At 25.5% G+C, this 18175-nt stretch overlaps 4 protein-coding genes across 10 annotated transcripts; 2 read left to right on the plus strand and 2 right to left on the minus strand.

Moving 5' to 3' along the window:
• Positions 1-3214: 3214 nt before the first annotated feature.
• On the minus strand, positions 3215-5684 carry LOC124431982. Of its 2 annotated transcripts, XM_046980425.1 has the most exons (5): positions 5563-5684; positions 4954-5170; positions 4734-4869; positions 4061-4650; positions 3215-3982 (listed from the first exon to the last, which is right to left on the minus strand). In XM_046980425.1, exons 2-5 carry the CDS (start codon positions 5120-5122, stop codon positions 3852-3854), a joined length of 1026 nt encoding a protein of 341 aa, XP_046836381.1. In that variant the 5' UTR covers positions 5123-5170; positions 5563-5684; the 3' UTR covers positions 3215-3851. The 2 variants fall into 2 exon arrangements, with proteins under 2 accessions (XP_046836381.1, XP_046836380.1); XM_046980424.1 differs by having other exon boundaries at positions 3215-4650.
• Positions 5685-6442: 758 nt separating this feature from the next.
• On the plus strand, positions 6443-7247 carry LOC124432025 (NADH dehydrogenase [ubiquinone] 1 beta subcomplex subunit 9). The gene is made up of 2 exons (XM_046980517.1): positions 6443-6637; positions 6791-7247. Exons 1-2 carry the CDS (start codon positions 6528-6530, stop codon positions 7116-7118), a joined length of 438 nt encoding a protein of 145 aa, XP_046836473.1. The 5' UTR covers positions 6443-6527; the 3' UTR covers positions 7119-7247.
• Positions 7248-7387: 140 nt separating this feature from the next.
• On the plus strand, positions 7388-10632 carry LOC124432023 (GTP-binding protein Rit2-like). 2 transcript variants are annotated; one of them, XM_046980515.1, is made up of 5 exons: positions 7388-8060; positions 8200-8256; positions 8346-8419; positions 8529-8720; positions 8783-10632. In XM_046980515.1, exons 1-5 carry the CDS (start codon positions 7874-7876, stop codon positions 9023-9025), a joined length of 753 nt encoding a protein of 250 aa, XP_046836471.1. In that variant the 5' UTR covers positions 7388-7873; the 3' UTR covers positions 9026-10632. The 2 variants fall into 2 exon arrangements, with proteins under 2 accessions (XP_046836471.1, XP_046836472.1); XM_046980516.1 differs by having other exon boundaries at positions 8529-8684.
• A 158-nt stretch (positions 10633-10790) lies between these two features.
• On the minus strand, positions 10791-14999 carry LOC124432022. Of its 5 annotated transcripts, none has more exons than XM_046980513.1 (7): positions 14731-14999; positions 14123-14314; positions 13650-13884; positions 13490-13568; positions 12926-13096; positions 11230-11298; positions 10791-11139 (listed from the first exon to the last, which is right to left on the minus strand). In XM_046980513.1, exons 2-7 carry the CDS (start codon positions 14287-14289, stop codon positions 11051-11053), a joined length of 810 nt encoding a protein of 269 aa, XP_046836469.1. In that variant the 5' UTR covers positions 14290-14314; positions 14731-14999; the 3' UTR covers positions 10791-11050. The 5 variants fall into 5 exon arrangements, with proteins under 5 accessions (XP_046836469.1, XP_046836468.1, XP_046836466.1 ...); XM_046980512.1 differs by lacking the exon at positions 14731-14999 and adding an exon at positions 14467-14721; XM_046980510.1 differs by lacking the exon at positions 14731-14999 and adding an exon at positions 14387-14721.
• Between the last annotated feature and the right edge of the window lie 3176 nt (positions 15000-18175).

Raw genomic sequence — 18175 nt, forward strand, 5'->3', positions numbered from 1 at the left:
GCAGTGTGAGCTTTTCCTCGATCTTCTACTTAACCACCTCTATTTCGAGTGTTTCCTCGTGATGCTAAGCACTTCGCCGTGACGACGCCGATATCGTCTCCTCCTCTTCCTTCTCCTTCTTCTTCTTCTTCTTCTTCTTCTTATTCTTATTCTTATTCTTCTTATTCTTGTCCTCCTTCTTCTTCTTCTTCTTCTTCTTCTTCTACTTCTTCTTCTTTTTCTTCTTCTTCTTTTTCTTCTTGACGACAAACCAGACGAAAACTTAAAACGACTTACTAAATGATCTAACACTTCACATTTCGTATATCATTAATTCAGAAATTCATTAATTCGTTAATATTCGAGAGTACACCCTTCGAGAGTATACCCTTCGAGAGTACACCCTTTAAGAGAACACCCTTTGTAAGCTTCTTTCCTCTGTGCTCTTTTTTTCTTTCTTTCTTTCTTTCTTTCTTTCTTTCTTTTTTCCTTTCTCTTTGCTTGCTATTATTATAAATAAATTAAAATTATTATAGATTATTATTATTACAAATTTATAGACTGTGTCCTTCCTCTTTAAATACATAGATTATCGTATTTATTCGCTTATTTATTTCTTTATCTTGAACAAAAGTATTTGATTCTATGTATTTATGTATGTACGATGTTGTATGTAAATTTTGATTGTAACGATATATAATATACTTTACTTTGTACTTTTAACGCCACTTAATCTATAGAAAAATCATATGTATGATTTACATATGTACGATATATAATCATAAAAATCATAAAAATTATCAAATAATAAAATATGGATATATGTATCTATGTAATTTATGTTAGTACAATATAATGACAAGTATAAAAATGATAAAAACGTTTACAATAATAATATAATAAGATCGATCTAATATATAAAATGATGAGATTATAAATATATATATATATATATATATATATACGATAAAATCATATGTATTTACGTATGTATTCTATTTATGTATATATAACATAGTAACAATCATAACAATGATAACAATTATAAAATTTCAACGATCATATAATATAATAAGATCGATTTTATGTATATAACATAATGAGATCGTGTAGGAATCTATAGAAAATTATATGTATGTATAATATATATGTATGGTAAGTATGTATTTAGCAATCTGATTATTCTGCTCTCCTCTCTAGTAGTCGACTCTGCATCTAGTCAGACCGACTCTAGAGTCTATCGCAATCGATAACTCGGCAAAGTAGAAGACAGCGATAGCTTTTACTTATATATGTATATACATTCGATGCAATATATATATATATATATATATATATATATATATATATATATACATATATGTATATATATATATATACATATATATATATGTATATGTACATAACATCGATCAATGCAATAACAAAACGTTTTAATATAATTACTTTGAGTGATTAATATCATGGCAAAGAATAGTATGGTCTAATGAAAAAGATTGTCTTTATGAAAGATATATAATTAATAATATCTTTATATTAATATTTAATAATGTTTATTATCACGAAGGGATTGACGATTATTTAATCGGATAATTTTTTATGGTGAACAAAAAAAAAATGAAACAAAGAAGGAAAAAGTAAATGCTCGTATTATATATATATATTTCTATATATATATATATATATATATATATAGAAAAAAAAGAATAAATAAAAAATAAAAAAGAAAGATACGTCCTAACGAAACGACCTAATTAAAATAATCATATTCGAACAATTCAACGTTTCGAATAAAACCTATAATAATTCGAAAGATATTATTGTATGGTGTAAAAAAGAAAAAAGAAAAAAAATTATTTAAATATAATTACTCGATTTATTAATAAGACTCGTGTTTAAAAGAAAGAAAATTTACGTCTTTTTACTAATATTTAATGAATTATCCTAGCAAATTAATTATTCTTTGATTATCAAACGAACAAAAAACCAAAAAAAAAAAAAGAAGAAAGAAAAGGTCATCGCATTAGTGATAGGATAGAGAAAAAAAAATATTCTTTAACGGAAATGACCTAACTAAAATAGTACTTTTGAACAATTCAAGAGTTTGAATAAAACATGGTAATTTCTGAATGATACTATCACCGATATAACAGTTAACATTGAGAATGTATTTTTATCGATAACAGTGGCCTTTTACTTTTAAACTTTCGTGCTGATAGAAAGCATGTGTACTTGATCCCAAGGCTATATATATATATATATATGTATATATATATATATATATATATATATATATATATATATATATATACATGTATATATGTATATATGTATATAAAGAATAACATTTTTCTGTTATAGTTCTTATTAATTAATAATGTAGATGTGCGTGAAAGAAATGATCGATTTTGTTTGAATTGCATTTTATGAAGGGATGGTAATGAATATTTATGAAAATGACAAGTGGGTGCGAAGGACTGACACGAAAGTAATCGAATTAGTCCCGGTATCCCGCAAAGTACGCAAAACGGTTTCGCTGCATTTCTATCCAATTAGGTTTTGCACGGACTATGCGATACCACCGGGTTGGAGGTCGAGCTTCCATTAAGAACTACTTCGCCCCCATGATGTGTAATCCAAGCTTTTCTCGCAAGGACTAAAGTGGGACACACGATCAGTTTTCCTATCGTCCATATACTCTCCTATTTCCAACAAAGCGGAAATCTTGTCATAGTACAGTAAAGATTTATAAATATATATATATATATATATATATATATATATATATATATATATATATATATATATATATGTGTTGGAACGAAAAATTAAAAAAAGAAAAGAGATATTGCAAATAATTTTCTAACTTGATAAATAATATACTTTTAATATGTATAATATATCGTTTCTTTTTTTTTTTTATTATTATTTAAAAATTTGAATTATTTTCCTTTTTCTTCTCCATTATCTTTCTAATAATTTGCCAAATTAAATAAATAATGGAAGAAGTAAATAATATATATTATTTTTAATAAATATCTATCATTATTTTCCATATATATTTATATTACTTTTTGTAATAAATTTCTCTCCATTATTGTTAATATTTTTCATTATGAATTATGATAAATGTCTGTCATTGTGTATAATGAACATGTTCTATTATTTAAACCAATTATCGATTATTTAAACATTATTATTATTATTATTATTATTATTATTATATATATATAAATTTAATTCTTTCATTTTATTAAAAATTGTTTAATACACAATAGATGAATGTGTTTTTCGATATTTACAACAGATTTGTTATATATATATATACAATTTAAATTGTTTCCCTTACTAAGTCGTATTAATCTGTTAACAGCGAAAATGAGTTAATTCATTACATTTCCAATTTTCCGATTTACAAATTCATTAATTTATCCAAAGCTTTCTCACCCCCCCCCCTCTCTCTCTCTCTCTCACTGCATCCCTCAATATTTTATTTTTCATTGAAATAAGTTTCTATAGTCATGATTGAAATTTTTCCTGATTAACAAATTAAAATAGCCGAGGAAAGACACAGCACCATAAATATATATGATTAAAAATATAAAATATTTTTAATACTTCTACTAAAAATAGCACAGAAAAAAAGAAAAAATAACAATTCCGATAGAGCGAGATTATAGATTTGTACAAAAAGCATACAAATATTAATAAGAAGATTCTTTATATTCTACACAGCCTCGACACAAAATGCTTTGTTAAAATATAAAAATCTTCGAACGACAAAAAAAATTTTATATTAATATTGCATAAAAATGAAGAAACATTTTGAAGAATAAGTTCTCCCAGTGATAGTATCTACAATTTAGAAACTGTCAACCTTTATTATTCTGCTGGTCTATCATATTACAAGGAATCAATACCAGTTTTGGAATCATGCCTGGCGGTGTTATAAATTGTTGCGTACTTTGTGCCGTATTTTGTCCCGAAAATCGTACCTCTGCCTCTGTAACAATTTTACAAATATTCATTTTTATGTCAGCTTGTGCTTTTGGTGGTAATCTCTTGACTGTTTGTGCCATACTGTCAAAAAACAGTTCTATACTGCTTTTGCCTTCCGGCGCTAGATAAACTTGTTCTAGATTCCTTTCTCCATCTTCTTGTACATTATTTAATCCTTTTATAGGCGTCGTAGGTGTAGTTGTAGTAGATGAACTGGTTATGAAAATAGGTGTAGTTATAGGATTGTTATCAATAGAGACCATGTTTTTAGTTTTCGAAGGAGTCTTTAAAATACTATACGTGTTAGGCACCTCTGTACTAGACGGATGTTCCACCTTTAACCTCTTCGGTCTTATCTTTCTATATTTTGATTGTATTTGTTGAACATAAGTATCCACATCTTGATGATGTTGTTGTATTTGGTCATTTTCTATTTGTATATTCTCAGCTAAATGTTGATCACTGGTATTTAACATTTCCAAAGGTTCAGTATCCACTAAAACTGGATCAGCCGTTGTCTCTTCTAGTACCTCTAAGTATTCGCTATAATCTTCATCATTGCGATCTTCCAATTGTTCAAGAAGACCTTCCGAACTTATTCCACCTGCATTTATATCTTGTATGTATTCTTCTGACAATTCTATACTTTGTGGTTGATAATCTGATTCGTACCTAACCAAATATATTTGATTATTTACATATGGTATATATATATATATATGTCAATGTTATTGTTATATCGTTTAAAAACTTACGGAAATTTTAAGAAACTCAAATGATCTTCAAAAATCCATTTCTTTCTTCTAACACCTTTCTCAGTCTTATTTTTGTACTTTAAGATGCGGCAATAGGTATCCCGTAGATTTTTCCACCTTAATCTAACCCAAGTTGCTAGAATATAATATAAGTTTTATTATATCACATATATAATGATGTTGTTCAATGAAAAAGAATTTCTATATAATGAAATCTTACGATCAAGACCAAGCTCATCCGAAATACGTTTCCAAACTTTCTGTTTAAATTCTTGAAGCTTAATGGAAGATCCCTTAACTTCAGAACTATAGAGAACAGGATGTTGCTTGATTGCTTCAATTATTTTTAAAGAAATTTTATGAGAATCTGGTGGCATTGTTGGCATCATCTTGTATCCTGACTTTAAGTGGACCTTTCACACGCGGTTTGTTATTATCTGGGGAAAAAAAAAAAAAAAAAAGAAAAGAAAAAAAAAGAAGAAAAAAAACATGAAAAGAAGAAGGAAAAAAAAGAAAGGAAGAAAAAATAAATAAATATATAAAATTTATTAAAAATCTATATAGACATATATAATGTATATATGAAATAACCGGTCCATATCATTTCACGTTTGATGTACACGATGTACAAATTTTAGATAGATTTTCCAAACAATCTTTCATTCTTATCCACATAACGCGACAAAAATGATAATTCTGATCGACTTTTCTACATCGCATCATTTCTACCGTATATGATTTTAATGGGATTCTATATTCGAATAACGTATCGTGCGCTTGAGCATACAGTCGCTCGGTAAGAATCGGTCGTGAACAGTTTGTCAAGTACCTCAAATCCACAGAAATTGCTCTGCCGCTAGAAATGTAAAGGGTCCGTTAATGAAACGACAACTGCACACGACAATATCATTTGGGTAACGCCATCGCTTAACGCTTACTGTAGTTCCGTCGCAGTTTCTAACCGGAAATACGACAAATAAGATTCCAATTTTAAATATGTTTTATACTAAATTCGTTGCTTCGATTAAAAAGATGTAAAATTAAAAAAATTTTATTCCTTAAAAACAACTAAGTATTCTATTTTTTATCAATCGTTTAAATATTTTGTTTATAATTAATAATTAACTAATAAAAGTTATTACAAAGTCTTATAGGAAGAGAACAAATGCCTCTCGTTTGTCATCGACCAATCACGTGCAAGTTCTTATACAAATTATATCCTGTTATATATTTGGAAAAATTACAATCGATTGACCAATCGTATTACTTTATTTACCAACGTAATTTCCGTCATATATTCGACGATAATATTGAATTTGATTAATCCCCATTTCTTAAAAATTTTATTTCCTTAGTATTTTTCAATAATTTCATAACAAAATACAATCGATAAATTTTATATGTTGCATTAATTTTACTTGATATATACATATATATATATATATATATATATATATATATATATATATATATATATATATATACATACATACATATTATAATATAAAAATAAACAGTTTTATATTTGAAGTTATTCTATTGTGAAAAATGTTTATGAATTTGCAAAAAAGTAATTATATGTATTTAGAAATAAAAGTACTCGAAAGGAAAATTTAAATATACCGCCATTAAGTAAAACTTCGAGAGAAATCTAGCAGATGTCGTCGCATTGATTATCTAAATATGAACATAAGAAATATTCTTAGATTTTTACGTTAAAGACTATATAGATATAGATCATTCTGATCATGTAATCTTATAATTTACGAAAAAGTTTTATTGAAAAATTAAAAGATGGCACAATTACCATCTGGAATTGTAACTCATTCTCAAAAAGTTTGCAGTTTATACAAACGAGCTTTGCTATGTCTTAAATATTGGTATTTCGATCGATTAGCATACAGGTAATTAGTAATGTATAATATGAACGTAATATATATATATATATATATGTATAATGACAGTATTGTAAAAAATATAATAATCATAAAAAGAAAAATATTAAATTAATCATAAGATTATTGTATGTTTTCAATTTCTTTTTTATTCTTGTTTAGATACGAGGCTGTAAAACTTCGTCAACGCTTTGAACAAAATGCGAATATAACAGATTTAAGATTAGCAAAACATCTCTTACAAGAGGGCGAAGAAGAATTATTTAAAAAACAACATTTTCAACCGTATGCATTCCCAGAATCACCAGGAGGTGTTGCCTATAAAAGAGACCCCCTAATACCAGATAGCGTATTAGATTCTTGGGATCCAATTGAAAAAGCAATGTATCCTAAATATTTTGCACGGCGCGAGCAACGTAAGAAAGAATACATAGAATGGTATTTCAAGCAATATCCAGAAAAAAAGCTAGAAAAAAAAGATCCTCATTAAAAAAGATGTAAGGTAAAAGATTAGTTGTTAATTAAATGTTATACTCAGTAAGTATAAAAACATAATATGAGTCTTACTGTATCCTTAATATATATGCTTTAGCATTGTCAATAAACATTTTGGAATGGATATTTCGTTGTTGTTAATAGGGATCTTAAGAATAAATTTCATAATTATTTGAACGGTGTATACGGAATACAATAAACTATTATCTTTTTAAAATAATGTGCATTCGTTTAAACATTGCACGACTCGTAATACGTATTAAATTAAAAATAATAAACTCATAGTGAAGACAGTGTTTACCTATTGCACTTGTAGTTCATATTTTGTCCAATAGCTGTCGCTAAAGTCGGATAAGCGATAGATGGTGAACAACCTTAATAATAATCAAACTGATTGGTAGATAAGTTCATCAAAATATCTTAAGATGTCGCTACTATTTATATATATTAATATGTGTCAATATATATTTTTGTCGGAGTCGTATCGTGGATCATCGTGAACGTTCTGTCAGGGCCGTGCTTTTCAGCCATGCCTTGCTTAACTGTAAAAGAGGATACGCTTAAATGATTCATTTAAATATTAGCCCTTGAAAAAGCCTAGAAAGAAACGTTGCAATGTAACATCTCGCAGACGAGATTAAACATGAATCTCATTTGCTTTAATAAAATGGAGTTGGGGTGTTTATTGAAAAGTAAATTATTATTCGATCAAATATGTCGGTCGTATTAAAAAAATTCAATGGTGAATAGATGTGGCAAAAAGGTAACATTTTCGATACGTACAAATTTTTTACAATGTCACTTGACATTCTACAAGAAAAAAATGCAACAATAAACGGCAAGGGCAATATGTCGGTAGTATCACAGCCTACTACAAGAGGTGGGCTTAGAGTTTACAAGATAGTTGTCTTGGGTGATGGTGGTGTTGGAAAATCAGGTATTGATTCAAGTATCAACTTAAAATATATATATATATATATATATATATATATATAACATATACATACATATAATAAAATGAAATAGAAGAATCTAATATATCTTATAATGTACATTAATATAGATTTTTTTTTCAGCTGTAACTTTGCAATTCGTAAGTCATAGTTTCCTCGAATGTCATGATCCAACAATAGGTGAGATATATTCTTATTTAACTTGTTTTAACTTTAACTTAATTATATTTCGTTTTATTTTCTATTTAATATATTGTTGCTTTTAACAGAGGATTCGTATCAACAACAGACTGTAATAGATGGAGAAGCAGCACTTTTAGATATTTTAGATACTGCTGGACAGGTCTGATATATTTTATCATTAAACTGAATAAATTTAATTTCCTTAATAATTTTATATAATATATATGTATATATATATATATATATGTATAATATGTTTTTGAATCCAGGTAGAATTTACTGCAATGCGTGATCAGTATATGAGGTGTGGCGAAGGATTCATGATATGTTATTCTGTAACAGATAAACATAGTTTCCAAGAAGCTTTAGAATATCGTAAATCAATATCACGTGTACGGCCTAACGAGCATATTCCACTTGTATTGGTTGGTAATAAATTTGATTTACAGCATCAGCGAGAGGTAAAGTATAATATATATGATATACAATAAAAACATAATATTTTCAATGCGACATTTACTAGGTATCAACAGAAGAAGGTAAAGCGCTTGCAGAACAATTAGGGTGTCCATTTTATGAAACATCTGCTGCGCTTCGACAATTCATAGATGATGCTTTTTATTCATTAGTTCGACAGATACGTGCAAAGGAAAGATCACGTAATTCAGTTCGAAAACATAGTCGTTGGTGGCGTCTTCGTTCAATTTTTGCTTTTATATACAGAAGAAAACGAAGACATCATCACCACCATCATTACTCTCCATAATAATAACCAATTTTAAAGGAATTTATTAGATATTTTACATTAGTGAGAGATATAGAAAGAAAAAAAAAGTAACTAACTTTTGGGCTAAATTACAACGAAGAAAAAGATTTGAATGACTTTTATATTTTTAGAGTACTTTCCTAGGAATTAATAATTTACTAACATCACACTGCCTTATCATCAAACCTAAATCATAGGTAATTTTGAAATGAGAAAGTGAATCGTATATTGAGATGGCATGTTTGTATATTAGATTTGTGTTACATCAGTCCAAACTGACATGCCCAATAGAACAATGTTGAACTTAGAATGTAATAAAAGATTCACTTTCACTATAAATTAAAAGTTTCAGGTATTACAGCAATACATTCTACATGACATTATTTCGTACATGTAGCACATTGTTCTTAAATATTACTCATCTCGAAGGCTGTTGATAAATATATAAGCTCTTATTATTTATAAGAGCTGATTATATGAAAAAGGAAGTAAATACCTAATATACATTTCCAGAAGGAGATCATTTTTTTTTTGTTTTATTTTATTTTATCTTTGTTTTTTTTTTTTTCTTATTTATTTATTTATTTATTTTTTTTTTCCTTTGATGAAAAAATACTGCAGATGAAAAAGATATAATAATTTCATTTAACATTTTTATCTAACCAAAGAAATGAATATTATTGGTATATTTGCAGAATGCATAAATGGGAAATCTAAATTTTTATAGCATATAAATAAATGAATATAAGACGTTAAATGAAAATTTTATAAAATAAATATTTAATATATATTGTTTGACTTTTATGAAAAGTGTAAAAATTCTATTCATCTTCCTTTAAATGAAAAGGCCTATATGAGAAGGCAACATAAATATTGAGAATAATTTTTTATACTAAATTTAATACAAATTATACTAGGTATTATATAACGATCAGAATTGTGTATAAAATTTATATTTTAAAAAAATTATAATTTAGACTTAAAAGTCGCACAAAAAAAGTACGAACTTTTGGAAGGGGCAGTCTTCAATCATGACACATATTTACATTAGTATATAACATTTAGTAATCCAAAGACCATAATATGTAAATATGTAACAGTTGTAGGCTATCCCTTAATTTACTAGCTGGCTTGTGGTATATACGATTGTAAAAGAGATGTCTTTAATGTTAAAGACATTTTTATTTTAAGTTACCACATAAGAAAAAGAAAAAAAGAACATGAATTTACAGAATAAATATCTAGTCGTTACTTAATAATGTCCTAGTCAAAAAAAAAAAATTCTACATTTTGTTATATGGATATCAATATAGTGTTAAATCAAGCAGCTTGAATATTATTTATGTACAATGTGTATATTAAAATAAAATCGGCCTTATAATGCGTTTTATAATACGCACAATGTACTCATAAGCAATATAATTATATGTAAATCATAATGTCCCTTTATTAAATGTGAATTGAAATTTAAGTAATTTATTAATTAGTTATATAATAAAGAAAAAGATAATATATTATTTTTAACAAAAAACTCTGCAAATAGATTGGCAGCATTAACAATTACTATCACTATGTATCGTTTTGCAAATATATAATTTATAACATGACACTTGTACATTATAGCTTATATCATGCTATGTATCACCATACTTAAACATAATTGATTTATTGATTTGTCATATTAATAAATCCTTTGTTATTTGTAGATAATTATATTTCTTCAGAAGTGTATAGAAAAATGAAAACTAAGAGAAAATACATTGTATAATTATAACGTTGTACTTAATCTTTTTATTACATAATTTTACATGAAATAAGATATGAATATATTTTCTTGAAAAAAAAAAAAATAAGTGTAATAATACTTAATATTCTTATATTGCATAACTGTAACCAAACATTAAAAGCTTTCGAACATTATTTCCAAAACTAATCTGTCATTATCTTAGAAATACTATACAAATTATTTAATTTACTTTAATTGACAAGGCATCCAGTAAATAAGTATTTATATCACAGAGATATTTAATGCATCGATTGATTAGATAATTGATGGTTTCTCTTTTCTACATATGAAACAGTTTCTACTGCCTCATTTCCTTGATTATTTACATCTGATTGAAAATAAACATTTGCTTAAATATATATTTATTTAACAATATAATATATATATATATATATATATATATAAAATTTTCTATTACCATTTTTTTCTACTTCGTCATTTTCTATTCCTTGAGTCGTGCCATTTTCTATTTCTACATTTCTTTTAGCTGAAAAATTATGTATATATATATATATGTATGTATTAATTTTCCTGTAAAAAAATGACATAGCATTTTTATATATATATATATATATATATATATATAATACAAGTATATATAAAGATATATAAAATAAAAATAAAATCATAATACATTACAATAATTCTTAAGTTGTCATATTTTAACAAGAAATATATTTACTGGGATTAAAAACAAAATAATGGAAACATTTGAAGAAGATATACATTTAGGAAAATAAACCTCTTTGAGTATTTTCTGTACATAAAGGCATTATGTTGTTGGAAACAATGAAAAAGATGGTTAATCAGATCATATTATTTTTTTTTTTCTACAGAGATTCCTATTTTATGATAATTACACTATCTCTTTTCTACAACATTGGCTTCAATAATCAAAGATTTAGAAATTGTAATCCTATCCATTGATGTTGATGTTCATAAAACATTCATTAAACTGTTTTAATTGAGACAGGATCTTTCAAATGTTCATTCAATTCTTTTGTCACCTTTCGTGCAATAGTTTTAAAGTTCTTTGAGATTAATTTCCGTCCACTATTCCGTTCTCTTAACTGATAACGTCCTTCGATGATTATTTATTGTCTATACCGACATAACCTTAAAAATTCTTACTCTCGATAAATCAAAATGAAATAAAATAGCAGTTTATGTTGCTGATGTTTTTAATTATGTAAATGTACAAAAATCAAAAATCCAATTCTTTTTAAAAATCCGATAATTTTCCCATGTTAAAGCACTTACATATTTTTAAATCCATCGCGCACGAGAATAAATGATACACTGACCTATTACGTAGAAATTATTACATAGAATAAACAAATATGTTCTAAACGATTCCAAGAATGAAAAGACAATAGTCTGATAAAAACAAACAAACGTTACAAACGACGGAGAAGGTTATTGATTATGGTGACAATAGCGATTATTTTTGTTTTTCTTGAATCATCATAAAGGTTGAATGTATTACGCGATTCTTCATTATATCTCTTAATATAAAATATATTCGTTATTAAGATTGCAATACCTTGATAATTATATTCCATACTTTCAATTATCCACAAACTGTTGTAATAAATGATGGTTCCCTGATATCAACTCAAAAAGAATTATTTCATCGTCCGAAGAATCATTTCCATTATTTTGTCAAATCCCTACATGTATGTTTATTATATATATATATATATATATATATATATATATATATATATATATATATATATAAAATATTATTATTATTATATATATATATAAAATAATAATAAAATTTCAACTGATATATGAATATTTATTACGATTTTAAATTCATCATATATATATATATATATATATATATTTTAACAACAAATAAATGTATATATGTTCTATGTATTTCTTTGATCAAAAATCTCCTAGGATTTAATTATATATTATTTTTAATATATCCAATCAATTTTAAAAAATAATTTCAACATGGAAAATTATATCGATAAAAAAAGATTATTTATTGGAATGTAATGTTTCTTGTTTTTTGGAAATGGAAAAATTGAAAAAATAGAGCTAATAGATTTTCATGGCAGTTCTTTTCTTTCCCTGAATTTTGAGGAAAGTATCACTACCTTTTAACATTGTTACTGAAAGACGAGGAGCTAGGCGCACAGCACCAGGTGGATCTGTTGGTAGAATTGGGATTTGATGGTACTTCAAACCACGCTGACCAGCTACAGATATTCTTATAGCGGAGTCCCGAACAAGATGTAACTGACTAGCATCAATGACCTTTCTTGTAGCTAAATCAGCAGAGTCCGAGAATATCTTATGATACTAAGTCAGAAATTAAAAGGCGATACTTTTTTGTTTACTTTTTTTTTTTTTTTTTTATAAATGACTTAACTTGATTCGGTTTGAATAAATAAGAATTTCTATTTGAAGTAACATTTAAATTGCCCAATATATAGAGAACCTTGCGATAATAATTCAGTATAAAGTATATTTAATAAAAAAAATGTTAATAGAATTAAAGCATAATAAAGAAAAAAATAATGGAAAACGTTCATATAATTAAAATATATGGACAGTTTAAAATGTGTAAATATATTATTAAAAATTGAAATATAAAATAAAATGCTATGCTATTCAAGTAATACTGTAATAATAATAATAATATGTAAATAACAACTTACGTGTTAATGTAAGATCAGATTTAATATTATTAGCTGGTGCATTATAAGCAAGTTTTAATTTTTCCATTTCATCTTTGACCTATGGAAATTATTTTATTAATAACTTAATAGCTATATATGATATATTTTATATATAAAAAAAAAAAACAAAGTAACATACTCTGTCCAATTCTTCTTGAAGTTTTTTATTTTCTTTTCGTTTAGCATCTAATTTATTCAATGAGTCTAATTCACTTTTACAGATTACTATAGAATCTTTAAGTTCATCATTTTTTTTCTCTAAATCATTTTGCTTTTCTAATCTTACATGTAAATAAGCTATGTCATCTTCCATTTGTTTATATCTTTGCTCTAATTTACTGCGTAATGTTACACACTGATCTCTATCTTCTGCGCTATAAAAGATATAATTTTGTTTTTTTTTATAACATATTTAATAACTAAATATTAAAACACTTTATAATAATCGAAATTAACATGTAAGATTTTGTGCATATATTTGATTAGTTGTTAATTAACTCTTTTGAAGGAAAGGATTATAATTTGATACAATATCAGTAGCATAATACTAATTATTTCTAAAAAATATATTTTCTAATATATACAATATGCCATATAATAAAGTATCTTTACCTTATTTTAAGCTGCTCATTAAGTTCATCTATTTGGTGCACTAAATCTAAATTTTCAGAAGATAAAGTCCACCAGTTGCAAATAAGCATTAAACATGCAATAAAGAGTCCTCCAACTAAAAGAGGTGAACATCTGCCTGTTCCAACTCTCATGCTGTCGATTCCCATTATACTTTTATTCTTAGCTTCCCACCTAATATGCACAAGCTTTGATATTAATAATAAGCTTATAAAACAAAGAAATAAAGTCAATATCTCTAAATACTTTTAGATAGATTAAGTCTTTGCAAATACTTTGTAAAGAAACTTTTGATAAAATTAAATTTCAATTTATTTTATACTTCCCGGCATACGTATACATTAAGTGCTCATACACTCTAACCTTTAAACCAAGTACGAAATTTTTATAATGACATTTGCGATCGAAACATCTTAGAATTAATTCGTACGTGTTTCGTTGTTATTTTTTGTAATATTAATTATTAGTATTGTCACCGACACGTATACATATCTACGATTTAAATGGGAAATATAATATAACAACTGCTTCACTCTCTGTTATCTTATGACATGGACGTTTAGTATATATACTATAGTACATATGGTTACCATTTGTGCTACTTCTTATCAATGTGCATACAAAAATCGTTACACGTATCGTTCATTAATATTTATTCCAATTAACCAGCTGATAATTGTGAATGATCGTGAATATTACTTTAAAATAAATTATAATTTGTGCTTATTTTTTTTACGTGACATCTTTCTATGCCAATGAATTAATTACAAAAAAATTTGAATATTTGGTTAGAGATTATTACATATCATTAACATTTGTAGAAGTAGATCGTACATATGTACGTAACCGATATTTTGTGAGAAAAAGATTAATATTGGCTTTATAAATTATTGATTTTTTTATTATTATTATTATTATTATTATTATTATTATTATTATTATTATTATTATTATTTGATTATATAAAAAAGTTTAGTTTAAAGTTTAGAACATAATTATTTTATATAAATGAAAAGAAAGTTATTTATATGTATGTATGTATTTATTTACATATATATATACGAAAGTCACATTTACTTTATTTTTTCTTCATTATACATAATATGTTTTGACTTAACATTCTACCATCATAGATTATTCATTATTGAATAGAATGTCAAAGGAGGCTTGTTGTGTTCGATCTAATTGTAATTTCCTTATATATATGTATACGTGTGTAGCGTGCATGTATGTATGTGTGTGTGTGTGTGTGTGTGAATGATTTATACACATATTTTGATCATTTTTAAATTTTAATATATTGCGCAGTTTCGATAGTATTGCCATTGGCCCGAAACTTCTTTTCTTATAAAAATTAATTTTGTAAGGTTAGTACATCTTATTTAAATTATTTTTAGAATTTTACCACTTTTTTTCTTTTTTCTTTTTTTAATTTATAGTCGTATACACAAATTCAATAGCAACGTATATTTTCAACGGAAATCTATGAAAATAATTATTTGAAATTATATCATAGAGAAAATTAAAAATTATATGTGATTAAAATTATTTTTCGTATAAGATTCATTTTATATACAACTTTCTTTTATTAACGCAAATATTGAGAACAATTAAGCGATCAAGGATTTAATGTTTTTTTTTTCTTTTTTATCGTAATCGGGTCTGCAATTAGGCACACGGATTTTTAAAATGCTGTTAAAAATTTGTAAAATCTAACACAGTTCACAAGGTATATTTACAATAGCTTGCAAGAAATTATTGCAAATTTAGTGATACAAAAAATTATGAAACTTCATGAATATTTTTTTTAGAAAATTCTCCTCTAATTGAAACAATTTTCACTTTGCTGACCTTTTAAAATTGAATTTTAATTAAGACATTTTTATATATCCATAAAATTGCATAATTTTTTTTTTCTTTTGAATGTCCAGATTTTTTATTCACTCTTCATTAATATATAGCCAGGGAAGATAGCTGTCTATGGGAAAGTATATTCTTTTTTTATAGATTTTTCATTTATTATAAGAAATTTTTAGAATTTTGAAACGCCATCCTTTTTCCTTAATCATACTTCCCGCAACTGCTATCTCGGTTTACAAGCTATTTATCTTATTATAAAACAGTATCATAAATAATAAGTATTTCAATAGCACGAACCTTTTCCAGATGTTCCAAATACGCCTATAAGAAGTCTTAGCATCCTGTGATCTTATTAAATACATTCTACATTATCTATAATTTTCTAGTTGTTCTCAGAAATTTGAAATATGAAACACGTCGAAAAATCTATTTGAAGTTTCATATGGAAAAATATGTATAAATGTATGCTATTTAATTGCAAGTTGTATGCAGTGCAATATCTAGCAATATCCATCCACTTAGCGATAACACGTTATGTATTATTGTGTAAATATTTCTTCACTAAATTCTTTACCTTTTCTTCTAAATTATCATTACAACTCATATTAGCATTTTATTATTTACAGCCAATCAAAAGTCTGTCCAATAATATAGTTGACTTGGTTATATCTCATAAGTAAATATTCAGTAATGTAGAATTACTTTCAATTTAATTATCTTACCAAAAATTATAGTCTCTTGCTATACACTCACTGTACGATTATGTAGAAAAGAATTTTTTTTCCTTTTTTTTTCTTTTTTTTCTTTTTTTTTTTTTTTTTTTTTTAAGTAAAATCGTTGTCCCGTTATTATTCTATACTTCTCTACCAACATGTTACATTCGCGTTGTGGATAAAACTATTAGAAAAAAGTAGAGCTGTTTTCCTATCACCATTTTTCATTTTATAACAGAATCTAGTGCATTAAAAATGTCAATCAAACTTGTAGGATACATCAATATACTTGCTTTCGTTACTGCCAAGAAAGGGCTAGATATCAGTGGAAAGGCAACACTAAAGAATTCTGATGTATTGTAAAAATGGATGAATTTGTTTACTCCACTATTCATCCACTCTTATCTACAATGTTAATACTAATTTACAACATTTTCTTCGTTATTTCAAGCTTATTTATGTTAGATTAAATCAACATATTGTCCTTGAAAAGAAAAGAATTATATAGTAGATATTATAGAATTAAGAATAAACAATGATTGAAAATAAATCATATACATATGTCCTTGAATGATGTCCATCAAAGAACACAATGCATTGTATGTCATATAAAATTTTTAAGTGCCTTGTACCTTATTATGATTTTTCTGTTGGTACATGTTCACTTAAATACATAAAATAAAATACCATAATGTTCATTACAATGATTCTTCTAATATGCTATAGTATATACAATAGTATAAGTACATTCTGTAATTATATTACAATACTATGATCAAATGAAGTCTAGTTTCTTTTTATGAAATTGATCTACATTTATTAACAGATCTTACAACATATTGGAGAGCGTACTGTTATTAATATAAATGCAGTGAGATGATTTACAGAGAGAAAACAAAATGCTCTATGATACATATATTTATGAAAATATTTTATATCTGCAAATAGTTTCTAAAAACTAGCATCATCTTCTGCATATAGAATTTATAAAACAAAACGATGGGGAAATTTATTAATAACCTATTAATAAGTTGCACACAAATGTTTATCATTTAAGCGAATTAATTCAGAACACAAAATTGAAATACATGTCTGATAATTTAAAATCAAGATTATTTAATCTTTTTATATATATATATATATATTTCTTTTTTATGTATAAGATTAATATCAATTACACAATGCACAAGATTTTATCATCAATTTTGTTTGTCCAAAAAAAAAAAAAAAAAAAAAAAAAAAAAGAAATAAAAAAAAACATTTTCACTTTTTACTTTATGCTATATCAAATAATATTTTTAATATATAAATTGAAATTTATGCAAAAATTTATTTAAAAAGAAACAATTAATTTGTACATTATTGGGTACAGCATAAAATAAAATATATTGAAATAACGAGAATAATGACTATGTGCAAAAATAGATTATTCGATAGATATTCGTTTGAAATACAAAACTAT

The sequence above is a fragment of the Vespa crabro genome, chromosome 23 (genome assembly GCF_910589235.1).
Source record: "Vespa crabro chromosome 23, iyVesCrab1.2, whole genome shotgun sequence".
Classification (NCBI taxonomy): Eukaryota; Metazoa; Arthropoda; class Insecta; order Hymenoptera; family Vespidae; genus Vespa; species Vespa crabro.

What these genes read in the sequence shown, in the direction of transcription:
- LOC124431982 (XM_046980424.1), bottom strand. Translation starts at nt 5,122, where the DNA reads ATGATGCCAACAATGCCACCAGATTCTCATAAAATTTCTTTAAAAATA. An exon ending in GGATGAGCTTGGTCTTGATC is followed by an intron (nt 4,870 to 4,953) that starts GTAAGATTTCAT and finishes ATTATATTCTAG; the next exon opens with CAACTTGGGTTAGATTAAGG. An exon ending in TTGAGTTTCTTAAAATTTCC is followed by an intron (nt 4,651 to 4,733) that starts GTAAGTTTTTAA and finishes ATATTTGGTTAG; the next exon opens with GTACGAATCAGATTATCAAC.
- LOC124432025 (XM_046980517.1), top strand. Translation starts at nt 6,528, where the DNA reads ATGGCACAATTACCATCTGGAATTGTAACTCATTCTCAAAAAGTTTGC. An exon ending in TTCGATCGATTAGCATACAG is followed by an intron (nt 6,638 to 6,790) that starts GTAATTAGTAAT and finishes ATTCTTGTTTAG; the next exon opens with ATACGAGGCTGTAAAACTTC.
- LOC124432023 (XM_046980515.1), top strand. Translation starts at nt 7,874, where the DNA reads ATGTGGCAAAAAGGTAACATTTTCGATACGTACAAATTTTTTACAATG. An exon ending in TGGTGGTGTTGGAAAATCAG is followed by an intron (nt 8,061 to 8,199) that starts GTATTGATTCAA and finishes TTTTTTTTTCAG; the next exon opens with CTGTAACTTTGCAATTCGTA. An exon ending in TTTTAGATACTGCTGGACAG is followed by an intron (nt 8,420 to 8,528) that starts GTCTGATATATT and finishes TTTTGAATCCAG; the next exon opens with GTAGAATTTACTGCAATGCG.
- LOC124432022 (XM_046980513.1), bottom strand. Translation starts at nt 14,289, where the DNA reads ATGGGAATCGACAGCATGAGAGTTGGAACAGGCAGATGTTCACCTCTT. An exon ending in TTCAAGAAGAATTGGACAGA is followed by an intron (nt 13,569 to 13,649) that starts GTATGTTACTTT and finishes TAATTTCCATAG; the next exon opens with GTCAAAGATGAAATGGAAAA. An exon ending in TTCAGTAACAATGTTAAAAG is followed by an intron (nt 11,299 to 12,925) that starts GTAGTGATACTT and finishes ATAATTTTTCAG; the next exon opens with CTAAAAGAAATGTAGAAATA.